This window comes from Plectropomus leopardus, chromosome 1 (assembly GCF_026936395.1).
Source record: "Plectropomus leopardus strain MGB_pleo_1.0 chromosome 1, ASM2693639v1, whole genome shotgun sequence".
NCBI classification, from domain to species: domain Eukaryota; kingdom Metazoa; phylum Chordata; class Actinopteri; order Perciformes; family Serranidae; genus Plectropomus; species Plectropomus leopardus.
This window is the reverse complement of record NC_142176.1, coordinates 13533782-13552133: the sequence shown is the minus strand read 5'-3', so window position 1 is coordinate 13552133 and position 18352 is coordinate 13533782. Positions and strand designations below refer to the sequence as shown.

General features: G+C 36.2%; 1 protein-coding gene across 1 annotated transcript; it reads left to right on the top strand.

The window, feature by feature from the left end:
* Positions 1–4788: 4788 nt before the first annotated feature.
* grpr (gastrin-releasing peptide receptor) lies at positions 4789–13710 on the top strand. The gene is made up of 4 exons (XM_042489647.2): positions 4789–5143; positions 9541–9892; positions 11621–11734; positions 12512–13710. Exons 1-4 carry the CDS (start codon positions 4836–4838, stop codon positions 12791–12793), a joined length of 1056 nt encoding a protein of 351 aa, XP_042345581.2. The 5' UTR covers positions 4789–4835; the 3' UTR covers positions 12794–13710.
* Positions 13711–18352: the final 4642 nt, after the last annotated feature.

Sequence of the window (18352 nt, the reverse complement as noted above, 5' to 3'; positions counted from 1 at the left end):
TGGAGGTAAGCCTTAATAATATTTAGGAGGCCATATAAAGATATTCTTTGGCTTTTGTTAGGAATTTGTTCCAGACATGAGAATGAACATTTTCAGTTGAAATTATATTATATAATTTTAGTTTATCTCTGTTACTGTCATCTGTGGATAAATCCAGTATATTTTCAAAGCTTACATATGATGATGCAAGAGATGTTTTTTTTAGTTAAGATGTAAAAAAGAATTTGACCACAAGATGGTAGTAATATGTACAGGAAATTACTTTGTGGTACCCTTTACCATTATTCTACTAAATGGCCTGAGTATGCTTTTTAAATGATGATGGGGGGGCGGGGGCCTTAAGAAGCTTTTTGGAACAAATGCACCAAATATGTTTTATCTTTTTCTTCCATATCCTCTGCCACATCACAATTCATTAACACGTACCCTGATCTTGGAAAAACGAAATGCTTTGACAGTCAACTTCCAGTGACTGATGGGAAAAATACAAAATTTTTGTATATACTGTTTGTGCAGGATTGGCATTAAATCTTCAGATTGAGTGGTTGATGTGGTCGAGGATGAATTTCTACCACATTTCTTAATGATGTAATGAATATCTGTCAGAGAAATTGGTCATATCATAATGCGTGACGTTGCACTGCGGCAAAACATTTGTTAATGTTTGGAAATGTAGAGAAAACAAAACTTGTATCATTCATGGCTTTGATGGCCCCAAAAATAACTCGTGGCATAATGCATCTCAGCTCTGCTGATTTACCTTCTTCACGTCAAGTCATTGTTTTGCAAGTCACTAGTCTCAAGTCCTAAACTTTAAATTTTGAGTCCTAATCAAATCATGATATGCTCAGCCACAAATTCCATGCCAATACTTAATTTACAAAACCATGAATGCATTTTTAAAAAAAATTGCATTTAGTTGTTTGAACAACTTTGTGAAAAACTACCGTAGCTGTTAAGCTAACATCTCGGCGACAGCATTAACATTAGCCCCAATTTACGGTTTATTGTGTAACTTCAAATGTCAAATGAAGTTGGAAGTTGTGTTTTCATCAACAATTTTCGACCAGCACATTTTACGCACTACAATTTGTTTTTGTTAGTCTGGGCATAGTTTTTTGACTTAAACCAAATGATCTTTCAATTGGCGCTCAGTAATGTGACTGCTGCGATTGGTTCAAACAAAGTAGAATAAATAACAAGAGTTGATTCACTAAATAAAGGAAAATTAATTGATTCATGGCACAAATTTTAAATGACAATTTATAATCTTTGGATATGGAGGATGGTCAAAAGGCTCAAGTTCAAGTGAAGTCAAAATTCATTGGTGTTTTAGTCCTTTTGATGTTTTTCCAGTCCAAAGTTGTCATATTTGTGAACTGAGTGACTTGAGTCCACACCTCTGTAAAGAAGACCTAGAATTCATCACAGGTTTGTCATCACAGAACCACTTTGTCCATTAGTGCTTTCTAAAATTGCTTACATGTCAGGTAACAATAAAGTGCAGCTGGGACTTGTCATGTCTCTCCCAGACAGACACTGGCAGGTCCGTAATGTGTTTGTGTTGTTAAATTGAACCGTGAACCATCAAAAATCAGGGACATATTCTTAAATTTCAGCTGGATGTGAAGCTTTGCTGAAAAGATATTTACTTAACTGAGGCAGCAGAAGATGCATGAATGTCATAACCCTGGCAAAAACTAAACAACATACACTCTCTAAACCACTGTGTACCTCCCATGTTTTCTTTTTCATATTCAACAACTGATCATCTAAGAGATGTGTCTCACTGAGCGTGCCCGTCCGGATGAATTCATTAAAAAAGCAATTTCGATGGCCCTAACAAAGATCAGAAGACGTGACATGAATCCTGACCCATATACACTACAAGCTATTTGTCAAAACTTCTTTAGAAAAGGAGAAACTCAGTCAGTGTTCCCAAAATCTGGCCTCCATGGACTATAATGTAAGTTTGTGAGTAAGACAAAAAAAATGCAAAAACCAACCAAAAGAACAGAGAAGTGTGTCTCCTCTATTGTTCATTTTTAACTCATTCGCAATCGCCCAACCTTCCTCTTCACATCGGTTGTTTGTTTTGCTTGTTTCTCTGGTGCCTGTGCTGTTGACGATAGCCTTCTGTACCTGCAACACATTTCTGTGAGGGAGCTTTGTGCAAACATGGGACTATTTTTCTAATATGGAGATCTCAATATTGTAAATTCTGTAGACTTGACTCACTTTCCATGACAGAAATTCACAGCTTCTGCACAGCATCTTTCTGTCTGAACAGTTTCAGTGTAGCTTGCTTTAAAGGCCTCCTAACCATGACTTCGAATAATAATAAAATTAAAATTTTAAAAAAAGTACAGTTGTGTGGAAAAAAAAGGCTATTGTATTTTATAAATATATGTATACTGGTATGTATATACTGCATTTGTACTTGTTTGTTGCTTTCTAAATCAATGCCAATGTGGATGGAGTGTACAAACTGTAAATCCGTCCCATTTTAATAAACATGAAACTGTACATCAATTCATAGAGTCTCAGCCTCACATTTCACACCTAAAAGCAATATCAGTTTGTATGTTTTTTTTATTTAAAACCTTACGTCAAATTATGTAAAGCTTGCAACACAATTAATCACTCACTAATCTTTTTCACGCAGGGCCTTTTAGAGGACAGAAGGTTTTGTATATTAATCCTAAATTAAATTATAATGAAATGGGTAATTTTCTAAATTGGCAAAATTAAATATCATAAAATAATTGAATCTATGACGCTCTTCATACAACATCTGCAAACATCTGGGACTTGTCTCTCCCCTAATTTTCATAATGAAGAATAAATTCATGAAAAAATGTTTTAGAAAGTGTTGAAAAAATGTTTAAGACAATAATAAAGAAAAAAGTTTGAGGAAATAAATAGGGGGAAATACAAAACTGAAAATAAATAATAACGAATATAAATTAAAAATCTATTAGAAATTAATAATATAGAAATGTATTAAAATAAATAAAAAAATAAATGCACAAATAAATAAATAGATGAAAAATTTAACAAAAACAGACAGAAGGGAAAACTAACACTGAAAGGACACTAACATGGGAATTAATACAAAGGTAAATTCAAAGCAAATTTAACCAGACATATATTATGTCACATTTTATATATACATATATATATATATATATATATATATATATATATATATATATATATATATATTAACATTTTAAATTGCATATTAATTTATTAATAGACTCATTTTTTATTTATTCATGATTTTGGCAGCTTCGCTTTTCCATATCCCCACAAGTATTAACTAAAGACAATAAATCAAACCCATGCTTGAAAAACATGAGTTTATGATTAACAATCAATTATTCTCCACCACATAAGTAATTCAGTTCATATGAGCCTCACACACGCTCCTCTCTTAAGCGTCCAGCAGCAATTATAGCCTGAATATCCAGTCAGTGTTTGCTATGAGGGACCAAGGACTGAGAGGTGATATTGGACTATATCAATAAAATGGAATTAAATCAATTTTTCTTCTCCTATAGTGTAATTCCATTGCCTATTTGCATGACCCTCCCTTAAAGCTGTAGCCAGATATTGAACTGTAATAAAGTGACTTCTGCTGCAAAAGAGATAAACTATTTTCAGTTTAGGGACAAATGAATGTCCCACTCACCTTCTGCAATGTCAGACTCTATGGGCAGACACAGACAGACAGACATTTTTGACAATAATAAAAGTAAATTCAAGACTGTACTCACTTGATCCTAAAATATGGGTAATGATATAAAAGCTGAAAACATGTGTCCATTTTGATTTAACATTAGAAAAGGGGATAAGGTGTCATATTGTAAAGTCAGACAAAAGAAAGAGGAATTTATTGTCATTATATGCACAGCTAATAAAACATTGTTTTGCCACTCTCTGGTGAATTTAAAAAGTAAAAAAAAAACAAGACAGCCAGACAAAAAAAAAAAAAAAAAAAAGACAAAGAGAATAAATGTACCAGCAGGAGCACAATTAATAAAACAAAGTAAAAACAGCACTAGAATAAATAAAAGCAGCATCAGAATTCAGCCACAGTTTAATAAGTGACTCTTGAAGACAACATTAGTCTTGTTTATTTGTGTCTTTGTATGTGTGTGTTTGTTACAGACAATTAATAAGAAATATGTAAAGGATGAAAAACACACATAACAGACTTAGTTTTGGCCCAATTTATATAGTAGCCTACATTTCAGCAATAATGCAGTTCAAAGTGCTTTACATTAAAAAAAAATCAAAAGCAACCAGACAAAGTACAAAAGAAACAATAATGAAAGGAAATTTAAATGCAGTTAAAAACGTCCTTTAAGTGCTAGAGACTAGAAAATAAGAACATAAAACAGATAGAGATATCTCATTTTTAACATTTTTTTTTTTTGCCTATTTTAAACATTTGATATCATTCTCAAACTGAACACTTTCTATTTTATTTTTTATATTTTTTTTCTTGAATTGAGTAGCGCAGACACGTATTGATTGTTGTTTACTGGTGGATGCTGTGTGCAATTGAGCGCACTGGGAGGCAGCCCTCTTCAGCGGACCCCCACATTCAAACACTGAGGGAGACGTGCATCTAAAGTTGGAAAACAAATTTATCACAATTTTAGTTTCCCCCTCTTTCTGAAACCCCAACTGACTCATACGTATCTCTCTGTGTTTAAATATTTTTTTAAAAATCCCTTAAGCAGCTGATTTAACGGAGCAGAGAGATGGACCATCTGTACCCAAACGCATCGCGCAGCGTCACAGCTCTCCAAAGCACTGCGCGGACGATGTGGCTCACCGGCGTGGTCATCGCTTCTGTCTACGGTGTAATCGGCGTTTTGGGGCTAATTGGCAACATCACGCTCATCATGACGTTTTGTTCTGCCAAATCTATCCGCAACGTGCCCAATCTTTTCATGTCGAGTCTCGCGCTCGGGGATGTTTTGCTGCTGCTGACCTGCGCTCCGGTGGATGCCAGCCGCTACCTGTCAGAGGAGTGGCTGTTCGGGAGAGTGGGCTGTAAAGTCATCGCCTTCATTCAGCTCACCTCGGTCGGGGTGTCTGTGTTTACTCTCACTGCCCTCTCTGCTGACAGGTAGGGACGTTTTTTTCTGTTTTAACCATCTTATTAAACCTATTATCAGTTTTAAAGAGCTTTCATGTCAGCCAAAACGTCCAAAAAGTCTTAATTTGTCTTTGTAAAGACAGGTACAGGTCATGTGTCCAAACTAAATGTTTTATTAGCCTGTTAGAATGGAAAGCAAATATTTAACCTTTTATTGTTCAGGGGAGAATAATCTGTGCGCTTCTGACTGCTGACACGTGCTGTAGGCAAATGCTACAGAATCAATTAATTGCTATTCGTTATTTTTTTTTTGAGGGATTGTACTTTATTTATGTCACTTTTGTGTTTTTCCCTTTTGCTCTGTTTTTTCCTGCACAAAATGTTTCTTGTCTCTTGAAATTATTGTTACTGTAGCCAATTTGTCTATGTTTTATTTTCATGCACTTTGCCAGGCACTTTGTAACTTTGGGTGGTTGGGAGTGTGACTGCCATGACTCACTCCTGAGCTACAAGCACGGCCCTCCCTCCATCATCTGGCTTTTAAAGAAAACGTGTCTTTCAAACCTTTTTGTGTGTTTTGGGGTTCTGGGGGTATTAAAAAAACCTAAATCCTAACTTCATTCCAACTGCTTACAATATTATATCAAGTGCCTCCCCCGTTTTGCACCATCCCACCCCCTCTCATAAATAATGAACAGATGATCCCTACAGTCAAAGTTCTGTTACAATCTTTACTAAGGTGATCAATCGACCTGACAGGTGTGGCATATCAGGATGCTGATTACACAGCATCGTTACTACACAGGTGTGCCTTGGGATGACCTCAATAAAAAGCCACTTTAAAGGCTGGAGTTTGCTCATACCACACAGCAAGTTTTGAGGGAGTGTGTCGTTGACATGCTGTCTGCTGTCTGCAGAGCTGTTGCTCGTGAACTTGATGTTCATTTCACTACCATAAGACATCCCTAATGTTGTTTCCCTGAATTTGGCAGGACATTCAACTGGTTTCTCCCAAAGTGAAACCAGCACTTTAAAAAAGAAGAGAAAATAAGCTCTTTATTTGTTAAGAATAGTACTTTAAAGCACTTGGGCTTATTTTCATAGAAGCAAAGGGGAAAGGAAAAAAGATAATCTTTACAATATGTACTTTATGTCCCTCCCTGCCCCACCCTACAATCCCAACATTTCGAATAACATAACAAACAAAACAAACATATGAGCAAAAAGGAGGAAAAATCATAGGTATGACAACAATATTAATGATACATCATTGCATACGTACTGTGCATTTACATTCATACTAAGGTAACAGTGAAAAAAACTATATAAGAATTGGTTTAGTTCAGGAGAAACCAGCATGTTTTTAGGCGCCAAAACATCATGACTTCTTACCATGACTATTGTGTGCCCCCCTGTAGTAATACAGACATTTTTTAACTTAAAAAATGTTTAAGATGATGCATTGAGTCCATGACAGCCACAATACTCCTGAATCAGCCTCAATTTTTAGATACACATATAGCTCATAGCTCATAGCTCATACACATGTCCAAAGTTGGACAGTCTTTTTTTAATGACTACCCAGAGGTCATATGAATGATTTAATTAATGAATGCCTTAACTGATAAATAGATTCGATCATTCAAAAACCAAACAAACATTATTGTCTTATTTTACCTTTCCTGCTGTGTCATTACCTGAACATGTCATGGTTGTGAGATCAGGGTTCTTGATGTGCTTGAACATCCAAAGTTTCCTGATTTTACTTGAAATTTTTACTTGAAACTAATTTTCTTTGCGGAAATGGAGCAGAGATCTACAGTATGGTAAGCTCTTAAAGTAAGACTCAAAGCAGTATTTGGAGTTTTACATGGTTTTCTTGGTAATCTACCAAAAAGCATCCCAAATTACCGCACTTCACCCTGTGATTGTGTGTGTGTGTGTGTGTGTGTGTGTGTATGTGTATTTTAGGATGCTTTACTGGCTTACTGACTTTGTGTTTGGGTTTTTTTTAAAAATTTGCTAAGAACACATCTGTTTAAACAGGTGTTTGGGTATCTTGTACGCACTTGCTCTGTATTTTAATTTTTTTTTATTGTTGATGTTTCATGTTTTCTTGTTGTGTAATGTGGATATTTATGAACTGTGCAAAATAGTTTTGCACTTTTAACTGTGTGGTTAGTAGTCACCTAATCTTCAGTGCCTTTTTTTCTTATGTGTTGTATATCATCCTTGTGAAGCACTTTTGTCTGTGAAAAGCGCTGTACAAATAATTGTACTGACTTACTTAAATATATATAAGCGTAAACTTCAATTTCCAACCTGAGAAAATAAATTCTGGATTGCCTTCAACAATAGCTATCTATTTCCCATATTTGGCCTTTTTTTTCTTTCAAAAAGCACAAATCCTGTTAACCTGCCTCCAACAAAATAAGACCTCTGTACCGCTGTAAACGAGTAACCTTGTGAGCGCATGAAATACGTTGAAAAGTATAATATGAAAAGCACAGTGCTGATAACCTTTAACTGACATTGTCCCTGGGTTTTATCTACCTTATAATAATGTTTACTTCATCGTCCTTGGAGTCTTAATAAGAATTGGAATCACCGCCATGATGCACATCTCATATTGTATCACATTCTCTTATTAACAGCAGCAAGTAAACAAATGTGAGCCTGTTTCCTGTTACAGCATTTGCTGTTTTTCAGTGAAGCTACATTTGAATTAAAGGTCCTTCACTTTCCCTCAGAAGAGTACTACTAGCAAGTAAAACTGCTGCCTAACTAATTTGGCAGCAATTTAGCACCAATATCTGTTGTACCTGTACAACAAGGTAAGAAAATTAGCATTGTGCTTCAAATTTACAGTACTACCTGCACACTTTTCACGCACGTGGAAGTGCTTTGCTGATATGTTTTGCATACCTGTAAACATGCTGTAATCATATTTTAGGCTGGTTTCTTCCAGCACAAGTTGTTGTAAGGAAAAGTTCAACATTTTGGAAAATAAGCGTATTAGAGAGTTAGATGAGAAGATTAATATCACACACACAAATGAACATAGTGGTAGTCTTCTTATTTAATTACGGGCAAAAATACATACATCTCCCACAATGCTGAACTATAGATTTTAAGTGAACTTTTCATGTCAATTCACTTGTCATCTTAAAGTTGCTACAACTTCACAAAATTTAAGTAAATACAGCTAAGTTTTAGGTAAACTTAAAAATTGATAAAGTAGACATAAAGTAAGATTTATAGATATATTTACTTACATTTTTCAAGGCAATCAGTTTCCTGGATTTATTTCATCTTATCGGACTTTACAGACAAGAATGCTTTTTTGTGTTTTTTTACTGGCATGCTGCATTTAGTGTCACAAACACGCTGGAAAACAGGTTAGTTAACAGCAGAAAGGCCAGGTGGTTACAGTGGTTCTTTTCAACATCTGCTACTTATTCAGTCTCTCTTTCACTTTCTCGGTGCTGACTGATTTTGAATGATGTCTGAGAGCTGCTCAGATGGAGACAGACAGTATTAAGTGCCGGTATTGCACCACTCTGTTAAAGGGGTGAAAATGTGTGCATCCACCCAGGTGTCACATTTTCATCACCGTCAGTAGGAGCTAATGGGAGCTGTACACAATAAAACAAAAGCTGTACCCGTGATGACTTCAGAGTAATTTGGCCCTTGAGTGAATGCCAGTCACAGCATTTGCTTCCACTATTCTTCCTGCTAACATCCCCCAAAAGCACCATGGGAATAGCAGTTCCAAAATAGGTGTCAGACTTATCTACACTGTTGAATAATAATAATGACAATCAAAATTAAAGGTCTAATTAATTGAAATTACTTTACTTTAGATACCTCAGGCCTTATTTATTATAGTAAAAACTCTGCTAATCTGCTTCATTGGAACTGTGTAGATGTGGTTTGATCAGATTTGATAAGGAAATCTACAATATTTCTCTCTAGTAACAAATGTAGTGGAGTAAAAGCCAGTCTGTTTTTATATTATTTATACCACATAAACCTTGCATACAGGCATGTGAAAAAAACTCTTAGGACTCTTAGGAAAAAAAGGCTCAAGGTTTTAGTAATGAAACTGTGGAGAAAAAAAAAGTACCTCGCTGCCTTCACTTCACCAGAGTTTAATCTGTTCAAGCTCTTAATATTAATCCCCTCCTCCATACATTCATAACACCACCATGTGGATGGTATCATCTAGATAAGGTTTGTTTTTATTGCCACATGTTTACCACATGATCAAAACAGTGATAATATGTCAGTGGTATGTTTTCAGCGTGTTTTAACTGTCCCCAAGTGGCCAAAAAAAATAATTTATTGGAAGTTTAAGTGTTGAAGGCAGTCAGCTGCACTGCAAGTAACGAAATAAATTTGTCAAGTACTTCTATCTGTCTTATCAGGTACAGGGCTATCGTGAAGCCTCTGGACATCCAAACATCAAGCACCACTACCAGCATTGTTCTGAGAGCGGCGCTCATCTGGCTCTTCTCCCTGGTCGTCGCTATCCCCGAGGCCATCTTCTCTGACCTCCACACCTTCAATGTCAGCTCCACTAATGAGAGCTTCGTCACGTGCGCCCCTTACCCCCATGCTGGAGAACTGCACCCTAAGATCCACTCCACGGCCTCCTTCCTCATTTTCTATGTCATTCCCCTGCTGGTCATATCCATGTACTACACCTTCATCGCCCGCAGCCTGATGAGGAGCGCCTCAAACCTGCCTGTGGAGGGGAACGTGCATGCAAAACGACAGGCCAGTGTTCATTACCAGGGCAACAGCCCAGCTTTTCTGATATGCTTAGCTCCCCAACAGATACTCCACCCCTTTTGTTATTTGTCCATCAGATGGCCTAAAACTTTAGTCAAAAATATAAATGCTGAGTAATATTTAAAATACTGTACCCAAGAATATTAACTTAAGTACAATTTTGAAATACTTTATATTGTTATTTAATTTATTTCCTACTTTATACTTCGACCATACTACATTTCAAAGGTAAATATTGTACTCCTCTACATTTATTAGACAGCTGTATTTACTAATTAGTTTGCTGATCCAGATGTTATATTCAGAATAGGTGATAAATTTATATACATTACAGATTAAACATCCCAGTAGTACATAAAGTTATTATTTGTAGTTTCCCCTCTACCAGCTACAACATAAAATGTTGTTTACACAGTAGTTGTAGTAGAAGTAGTATTTTATTCAGTCATCATACACAATACAATTAATACAAACGGTATAGTCAATATAAACAAAAACATAATTACTGCAAACAAACATCATAATGCATCATTAATCTAACTGATGACGGAAATTTGAACATTAAATACCAGTGGTGCACAAATTACACAGTTCTATTCCTTGAGTCAAAGTATCAATACTCCTGATCAAATATTACTCCAATTCAAGTGAAAGTTACTGAGTCAAATGGCTGTACTGGAGTACTTGCTTTTAAAAATGCTAAACTATTACTCTGTCAGGCTAAGTTGTCCTGATGTGCTTATATAACAAAACATAAATTTAATATCAGAGACGCCTTCAGTACAGAGAGGACACATGGGAGCAGTTTCCACCAAAAACTTAAAGAAACCTCACATTGTCTCTGCGTATATCCTTTGGCATTTTATAAAACATTACACAAGACATCTGACTAGACACAGTGTCTCTATTTACCCTGTCGAACCAGTCTGTACAGCACACATGCGACGGGGAACAGCATCTTCAAGGTTCCTCTAATCATGACTACTGGACAGCCTGCGGTGTCTCCACGTGATATAACATCATTAATACTTACATAATCAATTTCTTTACTACAGAACATTAATTTTCAACATATCAGTCCTCTGATCTCACTCCCAGAGTGAAAACATGGTGCTTGTATAGTGTCCCCGGTGTCTTTATAGTGACATTATTTAGTGTCTATATGCGACACACTGAGCTTTCCACTAAGTGTAAACTCATTCACGTTATTATTTGACAATCAGAGCAACAGACTTTAACCCAGGAGACTGTTGTTCACAACCTGCAAACAACAACATCTGTTGTGGCGTTTGTGTCACTCAAAGCTGGGTTTTTTTTTTGCATCATCTGTGATAACCAAGTAGTTTTATCACATAAACACCAACCCCATCTTACCGCTGGCCCCTTCCATGTCAAGATCCAATGCAAAATGTGTAAATATTTTAGAAACGCCAAGCGGCAAAATATAATGAGTATGGATGAAACCACACTGTATTTTTTATGCCACTTCAATAATAAAATATATCACAATCTAATACTGAAAAGGGTAGTTGTTAAAACAACTTCATTAAAAGATCAGCGTTTTTCAGCTTGTGGCCTTCATGGTCAAGATGTGTTTGTGTTTGATGTGTTTTCAAAAACTTCATCTAAATACTACAGGGGTTGCTGGAATTTGTGTTCCTTTAATGTCTATTATTTAACAGCAATTTGTTGTTATTTTTCTAAAACCATCAGGTTGAATCCAGAAAGCGTCTGGCCAAGACAGTGCTGGTGTTTGTCGTTCTTTTCGCGGTGTGCTGGCTTCCCTGTCACATCATCTACTTATACCGCTCCTATAACTACTCCCAGGTACACAAAAGTACTGTTCTAGATTTCTGAATTTATCTGTTTATTTGTTTCTCTCTGCTTGTTTACACTTGGAGTTTAATGCACAGTTAGGCTACTATCTGTATCTTTATTTGTTTATTTAATAAAAAATGACTTGTTATCTTTATTCCAATTAATATGGTAAGTTGTTAGAAAAGATCTATACAGCCCTTAAAGTGTTCTTTACTGCCATTTATATTAATCATATTTATAGACTAGGTATTTCACTGCTGATCTGTTGCAAGGTCAACAACTTTGGTCCCTGTTTATTCATGTCAACTACAAGGAAAATTATAAAGCACCATGCAAAAAATATATGTGTGTTTGTTCCGCTCCCTAAAAATGAATATTATTAATTAATATTAATTAATAAATATTAATGGTCAACTTGAAAATTATTAGAAAACAGCCATATTGTATGAAATTTCTTTTAAAACTGGAGGTTGCGTCAATAATGGGAGGAGTTCTAGGTTGATTTGAAGATTATCTGAAAAATCTAATGAAACTGTGAAACTTTTGACAATAACAGGAGGATGACCATACCGGCCTTTTTAAGATATTGCACTATTTTGTTTTTTTAAGAAAAAATATGTTTCTGTGTGTGATGGGAGGCTGTTCAAATTAACAACTATACAACAAAGTATACTTGTGTATCTGCTCAGGATGCACTCATATCAAAATATTTGTGTTTGTTTACATCCCTAGTATACACACCTCTCTTTCTGATTTTTTTTCTCCACCCTGTCTCTCCCCCGTCAGGTGGACACCTCCCTGGTTCACTTTGTGAGCAGTGTCTTCGCTCGTATTTTGACCTTCACCAACTCCTGCCTCAACCCCTTTGCCCTTTACCTACTGAGCGAGAACTTCCAGAAGCAGTTCAACCAGCAGCTGTGTTGCTGCTGTCGTATGATACTCAAACGCTCCTCGCAGAGCCCCACTCATTTTAACACACGTGTGACGTCTGTCCGCAGCACGCATCACTCCATCTCAAGTCTGAGCATGATTAATGGCAGGCAGATGAATCAGGAGGATTTTGTGTGAGGGAAATGTGTTTTTGTGTGTACTTGTACTTGCTACATAGTGTGGTCCAAAACACATCACACCGAAGGAGTAAGGACATTTGGACCGGTCCTCACTTCCTCAGAGACATGTTTGAGGGTTTTGTCTCGGTGTTAAAGGTTCAGGTTACAATTATGTTTAAGTTCAGTGGTGGAATTTAAGAAGAAATTTCAGGTATTTGTTTTTTACTTGAGTCTTTCATTTCCATGCTACTTTATATTTTTACTTCACTACATTTTAGAGATAAATATTTTATGTTTTACTTTATTTATCTGACAGCTTAAGTTACTTAACAAATTAAGATTTTTGTATAAAAACATGAGAATAGTGCATAAATTATGATGTTTAGTTGAAATGAATAGTCAATTAATTAGCTAATCAACAGAAAATTAATTGCCAACTATTTTGAAAAGCATTTAAGTCATTTTCTTGTTTTGTTTTTCTCTTTTTTAAAATAGTTTAGAGTTTTTTGGGAGTGTTTTTTTTCTCAATTGGTTACTCTGACAATATTTTGATGTCATTTTCTTTGTATCTATAAATAGTACCACAGTAATGAAGCAGAATAACCTAAATCACAGACATTTTTACATTTCATGATAAATATATAATATAAATTAAATATATATATCATAAATAAGATACTTGTACTGTGATGTTTCAGTGTGATCTACGTATATGCCGTCTTTTTATATTGGTGGAGATTGTTCTCAATATTGATGTATCCTACAATATTGAGCCTAGACCCTGTTGCTGTATGATATTTCTACATATTGATGTTGTGATAACTGTAAAGATTGTGAGAGATGTATTTTAAATGTCAGCCGTTCTCTGTTTGCAGAATGTTTATCAAGCTACATCTCAGTTGTACACAGTGTGAAAAATGAACCGTGAATGTAAATGCATGTACAAGAACTCATCTTGTGTTTATATGTTTTTGTGGTTGTATTAAATACAGCTCTCAAGGAAATTAACTTGGCAGACTGTCATTTTTGGTGTAAACACGTTGCATGGTGCATTTCTCTTTCTCAGTGCAGACAAATAATTTGAAATTTCAGTAAAACTTGCAGTCTGTTTTATGTGCAATATATTACTTTATACATAGTTAGAGTGGATCTGTTGTTGCTCTTTGCATTTAGACTCTCAGTCCTGTTGACTGTGTATACACTGCATAGTTTCTGCACTGCTGTGCTCACAGTACATGATTATTCTGCACAGTCACAGGGTGGATTAACCGTCACCATGTCACACCACCATGTCCTATTTTGGTGTTCCACAGAGGGAGAGGATCATACCCAGGTTGGAGTAAGTGGGTGAATAAATCAGTCTGGATACCGTTTGTTTAATTATGGTGTGAGTGCTGTGCCAAATTTCTGTCCTGTGTTGTCTCAACCATCTACTTAACATGTCATCTTCATAGTCGGGCTCATTCTGTGAAAAGTCTGGAATGTAAACAGGTATTAGTTATTATCGTTTTAATTTCTGGAACTCAAATCAAGACAAATAAAAGCACATGAGAACACATGTTTGAAATTCCTTTTAAAAATTCCTATGGGAATCCTGCAGAGAAATGCAGAGGTCTCTTTATAATCTTGAGGGAATCCTGTAGGAATTTAAAAGGAATTCAGCATAAATCCTGCACGGAGATTAATTCTGTACAATTCATTTGAGATTCTGCGGCTTCTTGAACAAATTCAGGATGATTTTCTTGCAGGTAATTTGCTTTGATTGTTCCTGCATGATTCCAGAGGGAATTCTGCACAGCCGCCTCTCTGCAAAAAATATAACATCAGGTTTGTTTGACATCAGTTATCCTCTACAAATGTTCAAGACTTACAAAACTATTCTACTTAGTTTATTTAAAGACTCTTTAAGAGGTTAATTTAATTTTTTTGTGGGAAAAAATACCCACAAATTATTATTCAAACTCATTTAGAAATACAGAATTGACTGTATGGCATGCATCTTACTTAATCAATCAAATAGGAAAGTAACATCAGCATATTACAGAAATGTGGCAGCATGGTGGCTTTGTGGTTAGCACTGTTGCCTCACAGCAAGAGGGTCCCTGGTTGGAATCCCAGTTGGAACAGGGTTTGGCCCAGGCAGGGGTCCTTCTGTGCGGAGTTTGCATATTCTCCCCGTGTCTGCGTGGGTTGTCTCCGGGGTCTCCAGCTTCCTCCCACAATCCAAAGACATGCAGCTCAGGTTGATTGGTGACTCTAAATTGCCCTTAGGTGTGACTGTGAGCGTGTATGGTTGTCTGTCTATTTGTGTCAGCCCTGCCACAGTCTGGCGAACTGTCCAGGGTGTACCCCGCCTTCTGCCCAATGACAGCTGGGATTGGCTCCACCCCCCCCGCGACCCTTACGAGGACAAGCGGTTATAGGAAATGACTGACTAGAAAATGAAAATAGTTTTAGTAAAATAGCTGTGGTACTCACCTACCTATTGACACATACATACACACATTGTTTTTCTCCTTCAGAACTTGTTAAGGTGTTACAAAGCCTGGATATAGAGAGGTGGGTTGTCCCCTGAAGCACCTCTGTATGAAAAGAGCTTTTAGGTGGAAAGGCAATTAAAAGCAATAATATTTCCAGCTGAAGGCCTCACCCAGTCACTCTAAAGGTTGCTGATGTGTGTAGGCGCTGTATCTTAGCGGTGTATTGATCTGTATGTGATTGCTGCTTATTTGCAGCCAAAGTGTCAGAACTATCAAAGGACATCAGAGAGCTGAAATGTGACCATATTTTTTTCACAGTTAATGTCAGTGTTGCATCGTGTAAATATCCATGCAGAATTTATGATTGGTGGCCTCTTCATCACAGCGCAAACCATTGCACCACCATGGATCTTTTCTACAGTTTAAACTATTTTGTTGCTTTTTTATTTTTATTTATTATTTTATTTTTATCTTCTTTAATGTGTAAAACTGTTTAATGATTAAGCATACATGAATTTCTCTTCATGCATTGTGCTGCATTGGGGTAAAATTACATAAGATTTCCATGTAGTTTGATGTCCTATAATACAATATTGATTTATTATTAAATGTAACCTATGTAGCTTCTTACTCTATAGATCATGTTTCTTGATGAACGTTTCTCCATTTAGTTTTTCTCATGCATGCACCTGGATGACACAATAGACATTTCTGCCACTATTCCACTGATCTACAGGTGGCAGCACTAAGACATGCAGCAATGCACCAGCAGAGAAGAAGACTGTAAGCTAATAAACATGGACATGTCCCATTCAATATTTAGAACATTTTCAAAAAAAAAAAAATGAAAGAAGCAGAGAACTTTTTTTTTTTTACAAAATTAATCACAATTTATACCATAAACTGATACAGAAAAAGCACAAATATGGGCATTAAAATTCATCAGAATGCAGAAGAATAAGTCTTTGATGCTTTAAATTTTCTGGCAGCTGATTCCCAGATGTTGAAATTAGATATATACTATTAGATGTAAACACTGCTAGATTTTAAAAGAACGGGTTTGAATTGCTGCCATGATCCAGATTCAAACCAGGAAACCAAGAAACACCAGCTAGAAAATTACAGTGGAGGTTTCGTAACAGCTGTGAGTGGCTGAAATTAAAGGGTTCAGATGTTTTTTGCTCATGTTGAATGGGCATTTATCCAGTGTTTGCATGTTTCTAGTAGATGTACATTTTTATGACACCACTAGCCCCAAATATAGCCTCTGTAGTGATAGATGATGAGGTAGGTACTGGATGGTTAGGTTACAGAGAAGGAAGTTATACTCTCTTATATATTTTATATATTTCAAGGGCTTTTGGCTGAAAGGTGGGTGCACTGTAAATAACAAAAAAAAAAGAGATGGGTAAACCATATGTACCTGTGTATACCCTCCACTAAACCACTGCATACAGCCAGTGTGGGAACAACTTGATGTCACAGTGCTGCTTTTATTTTTTTTTGATAGCTGTGAAGAACACAAGGCCTCATGCAGGAATTTTGAGATGTCGTATTTCACACAATGTAAAGTGAGGCAGAGGATGGAATAAGTTGTATATAATGATGTTTGTACTTAACGAATTAGTGCGAAAACACAAGTACACAAACAGTGCAACACGGGGGGGAGACAAAACCCATTGAAACTTCAGACGAGATGAGTGTTTTTTTATCTTGTGATCTGGAACATGCAGTGTTTATTTTTATTAGTTGTTTTTTTTGTCTGAAATAAATACACAGTATCATATTTTACTTTTTGTACATTCACCACAAGAACAGGAGCAGTTGAGAAGTCGAAAGCTTAATGTCAATAAAGGACAAAAAGATGAGTGGTGGTGTCATTTCTGCCTGACACTTTTCTGTGTTTGACTTTGTTAACAGCCTGAATGGCTCCAAAATGCAGGGTGAAACTGCAACAAAAGAGCACTGATAATGTTTAATGGTTCTGTTAGAGCAAACACCCACTGGAAAGCTTGTCACAAACAGCTTTATTGATGCGACCACCTGCTAACAGTAACATCAGAGCATCATGGTATTTTGCCATTTTATGATGGGTGCAATAATAATTGTGATGCCAACAAAGGAGGGAGGGCACACATTGTACACTTTAATTTTTTGCATAGATCCACAGCACTGTCAGGGGGAAAATGTTCTGGAAATCAATACATTCACCAAGCAACAGGAGTAAATGAGGCATTTACAAATGATGCACCTGTTTTATGAGAAGCTGCGTTTACGCTCCACTGCAGCTGCTGCAAGTTGTCAGACATTATCAAAGAAGAAGGAGTTTTGCATGGAATTTAAAACATAAAATACAGTATTAGCTTTGCCACCACTATCAACTTAACAAAAAACAAAACAAATCTTAGATACTGAACAGAAAGCAATGTAGCAGATTTCATATCAGCAAAAAAGCTGCTTTTACAGTGCCTATGAAGTGCTGTTAAAGTGTCTTTTGTTGTCTTACAACATTCAATCAAAGTAGATTTAAAGTGGCTTTTTTGACACTGATGATCTGTAAAAAAATATTAAACATCAAAGTAAAATCAGATTTATATAAAGTTATTTAAATTAATCACAAATACAAAATATATGTAGAAACACATTCTTAAAAGCAGTTATAGCCTTGACGCAGTGTCAGGTTTCTTATCAGCTCTGCACATGTAAAGGCCACAATTTTTCCCATTATTCTTTGCAAAAATACTCAAGCCCGATCAGGTTGCATGGGCACTGAGAGTGAAAAGCCTTTTGTCAAGTCCAGTCACATATTCTGAATTGGAGTGAAACCTTAACTCTGACTAAGCCTCCACTGGAGAACATAATTTTTGCTGTTTTTAAGGCATGTCAAGTCTAGTTTTGTCTCGGGCTCATTGTCTTACTGCATGTTTACCTCGAGAGTTTTTCCTGTATTTCAGTGCATTTATTTTAACCTGAGGGCGTAAGTTTCAACATTTGGGGGGATGACACACATAGGAAGCAGGGGGTTTGGGGTTTGTGAAAAGTGTCCCTAAAGAGAACACCTGACCCACCTGAGGCTCGGAGGTTGGGATGAATCGAGC

What these genes read in the sequence shown, in the direction of transcription:
- grpr (XM_042489647.2), top strand. Translation starts at nt 4,836, where the DNA reads ATGTGGCTCACCGGCGTGGTCATCGCTTCTGTCTACGGTGTAATCGGC. An exon ending in ACTGCCCTCTCTGCTGACAG is followed by an intron (nt 5,144 to 9,540) that starts GTAGGGACGTTT and finishes CTGTCTTATCAG; the next exon opens with GTACAGGGCTATCGTGAAGC. An exon ending in ACGTGCATGCAAAACGACAG is followed by an intron (nt 9,893 to 11,620) that starts GCCAGTGTTCAT and finishes TAAAACCATCAG; the next exon opens with GTTGAATCCAGAAAGCGTCT.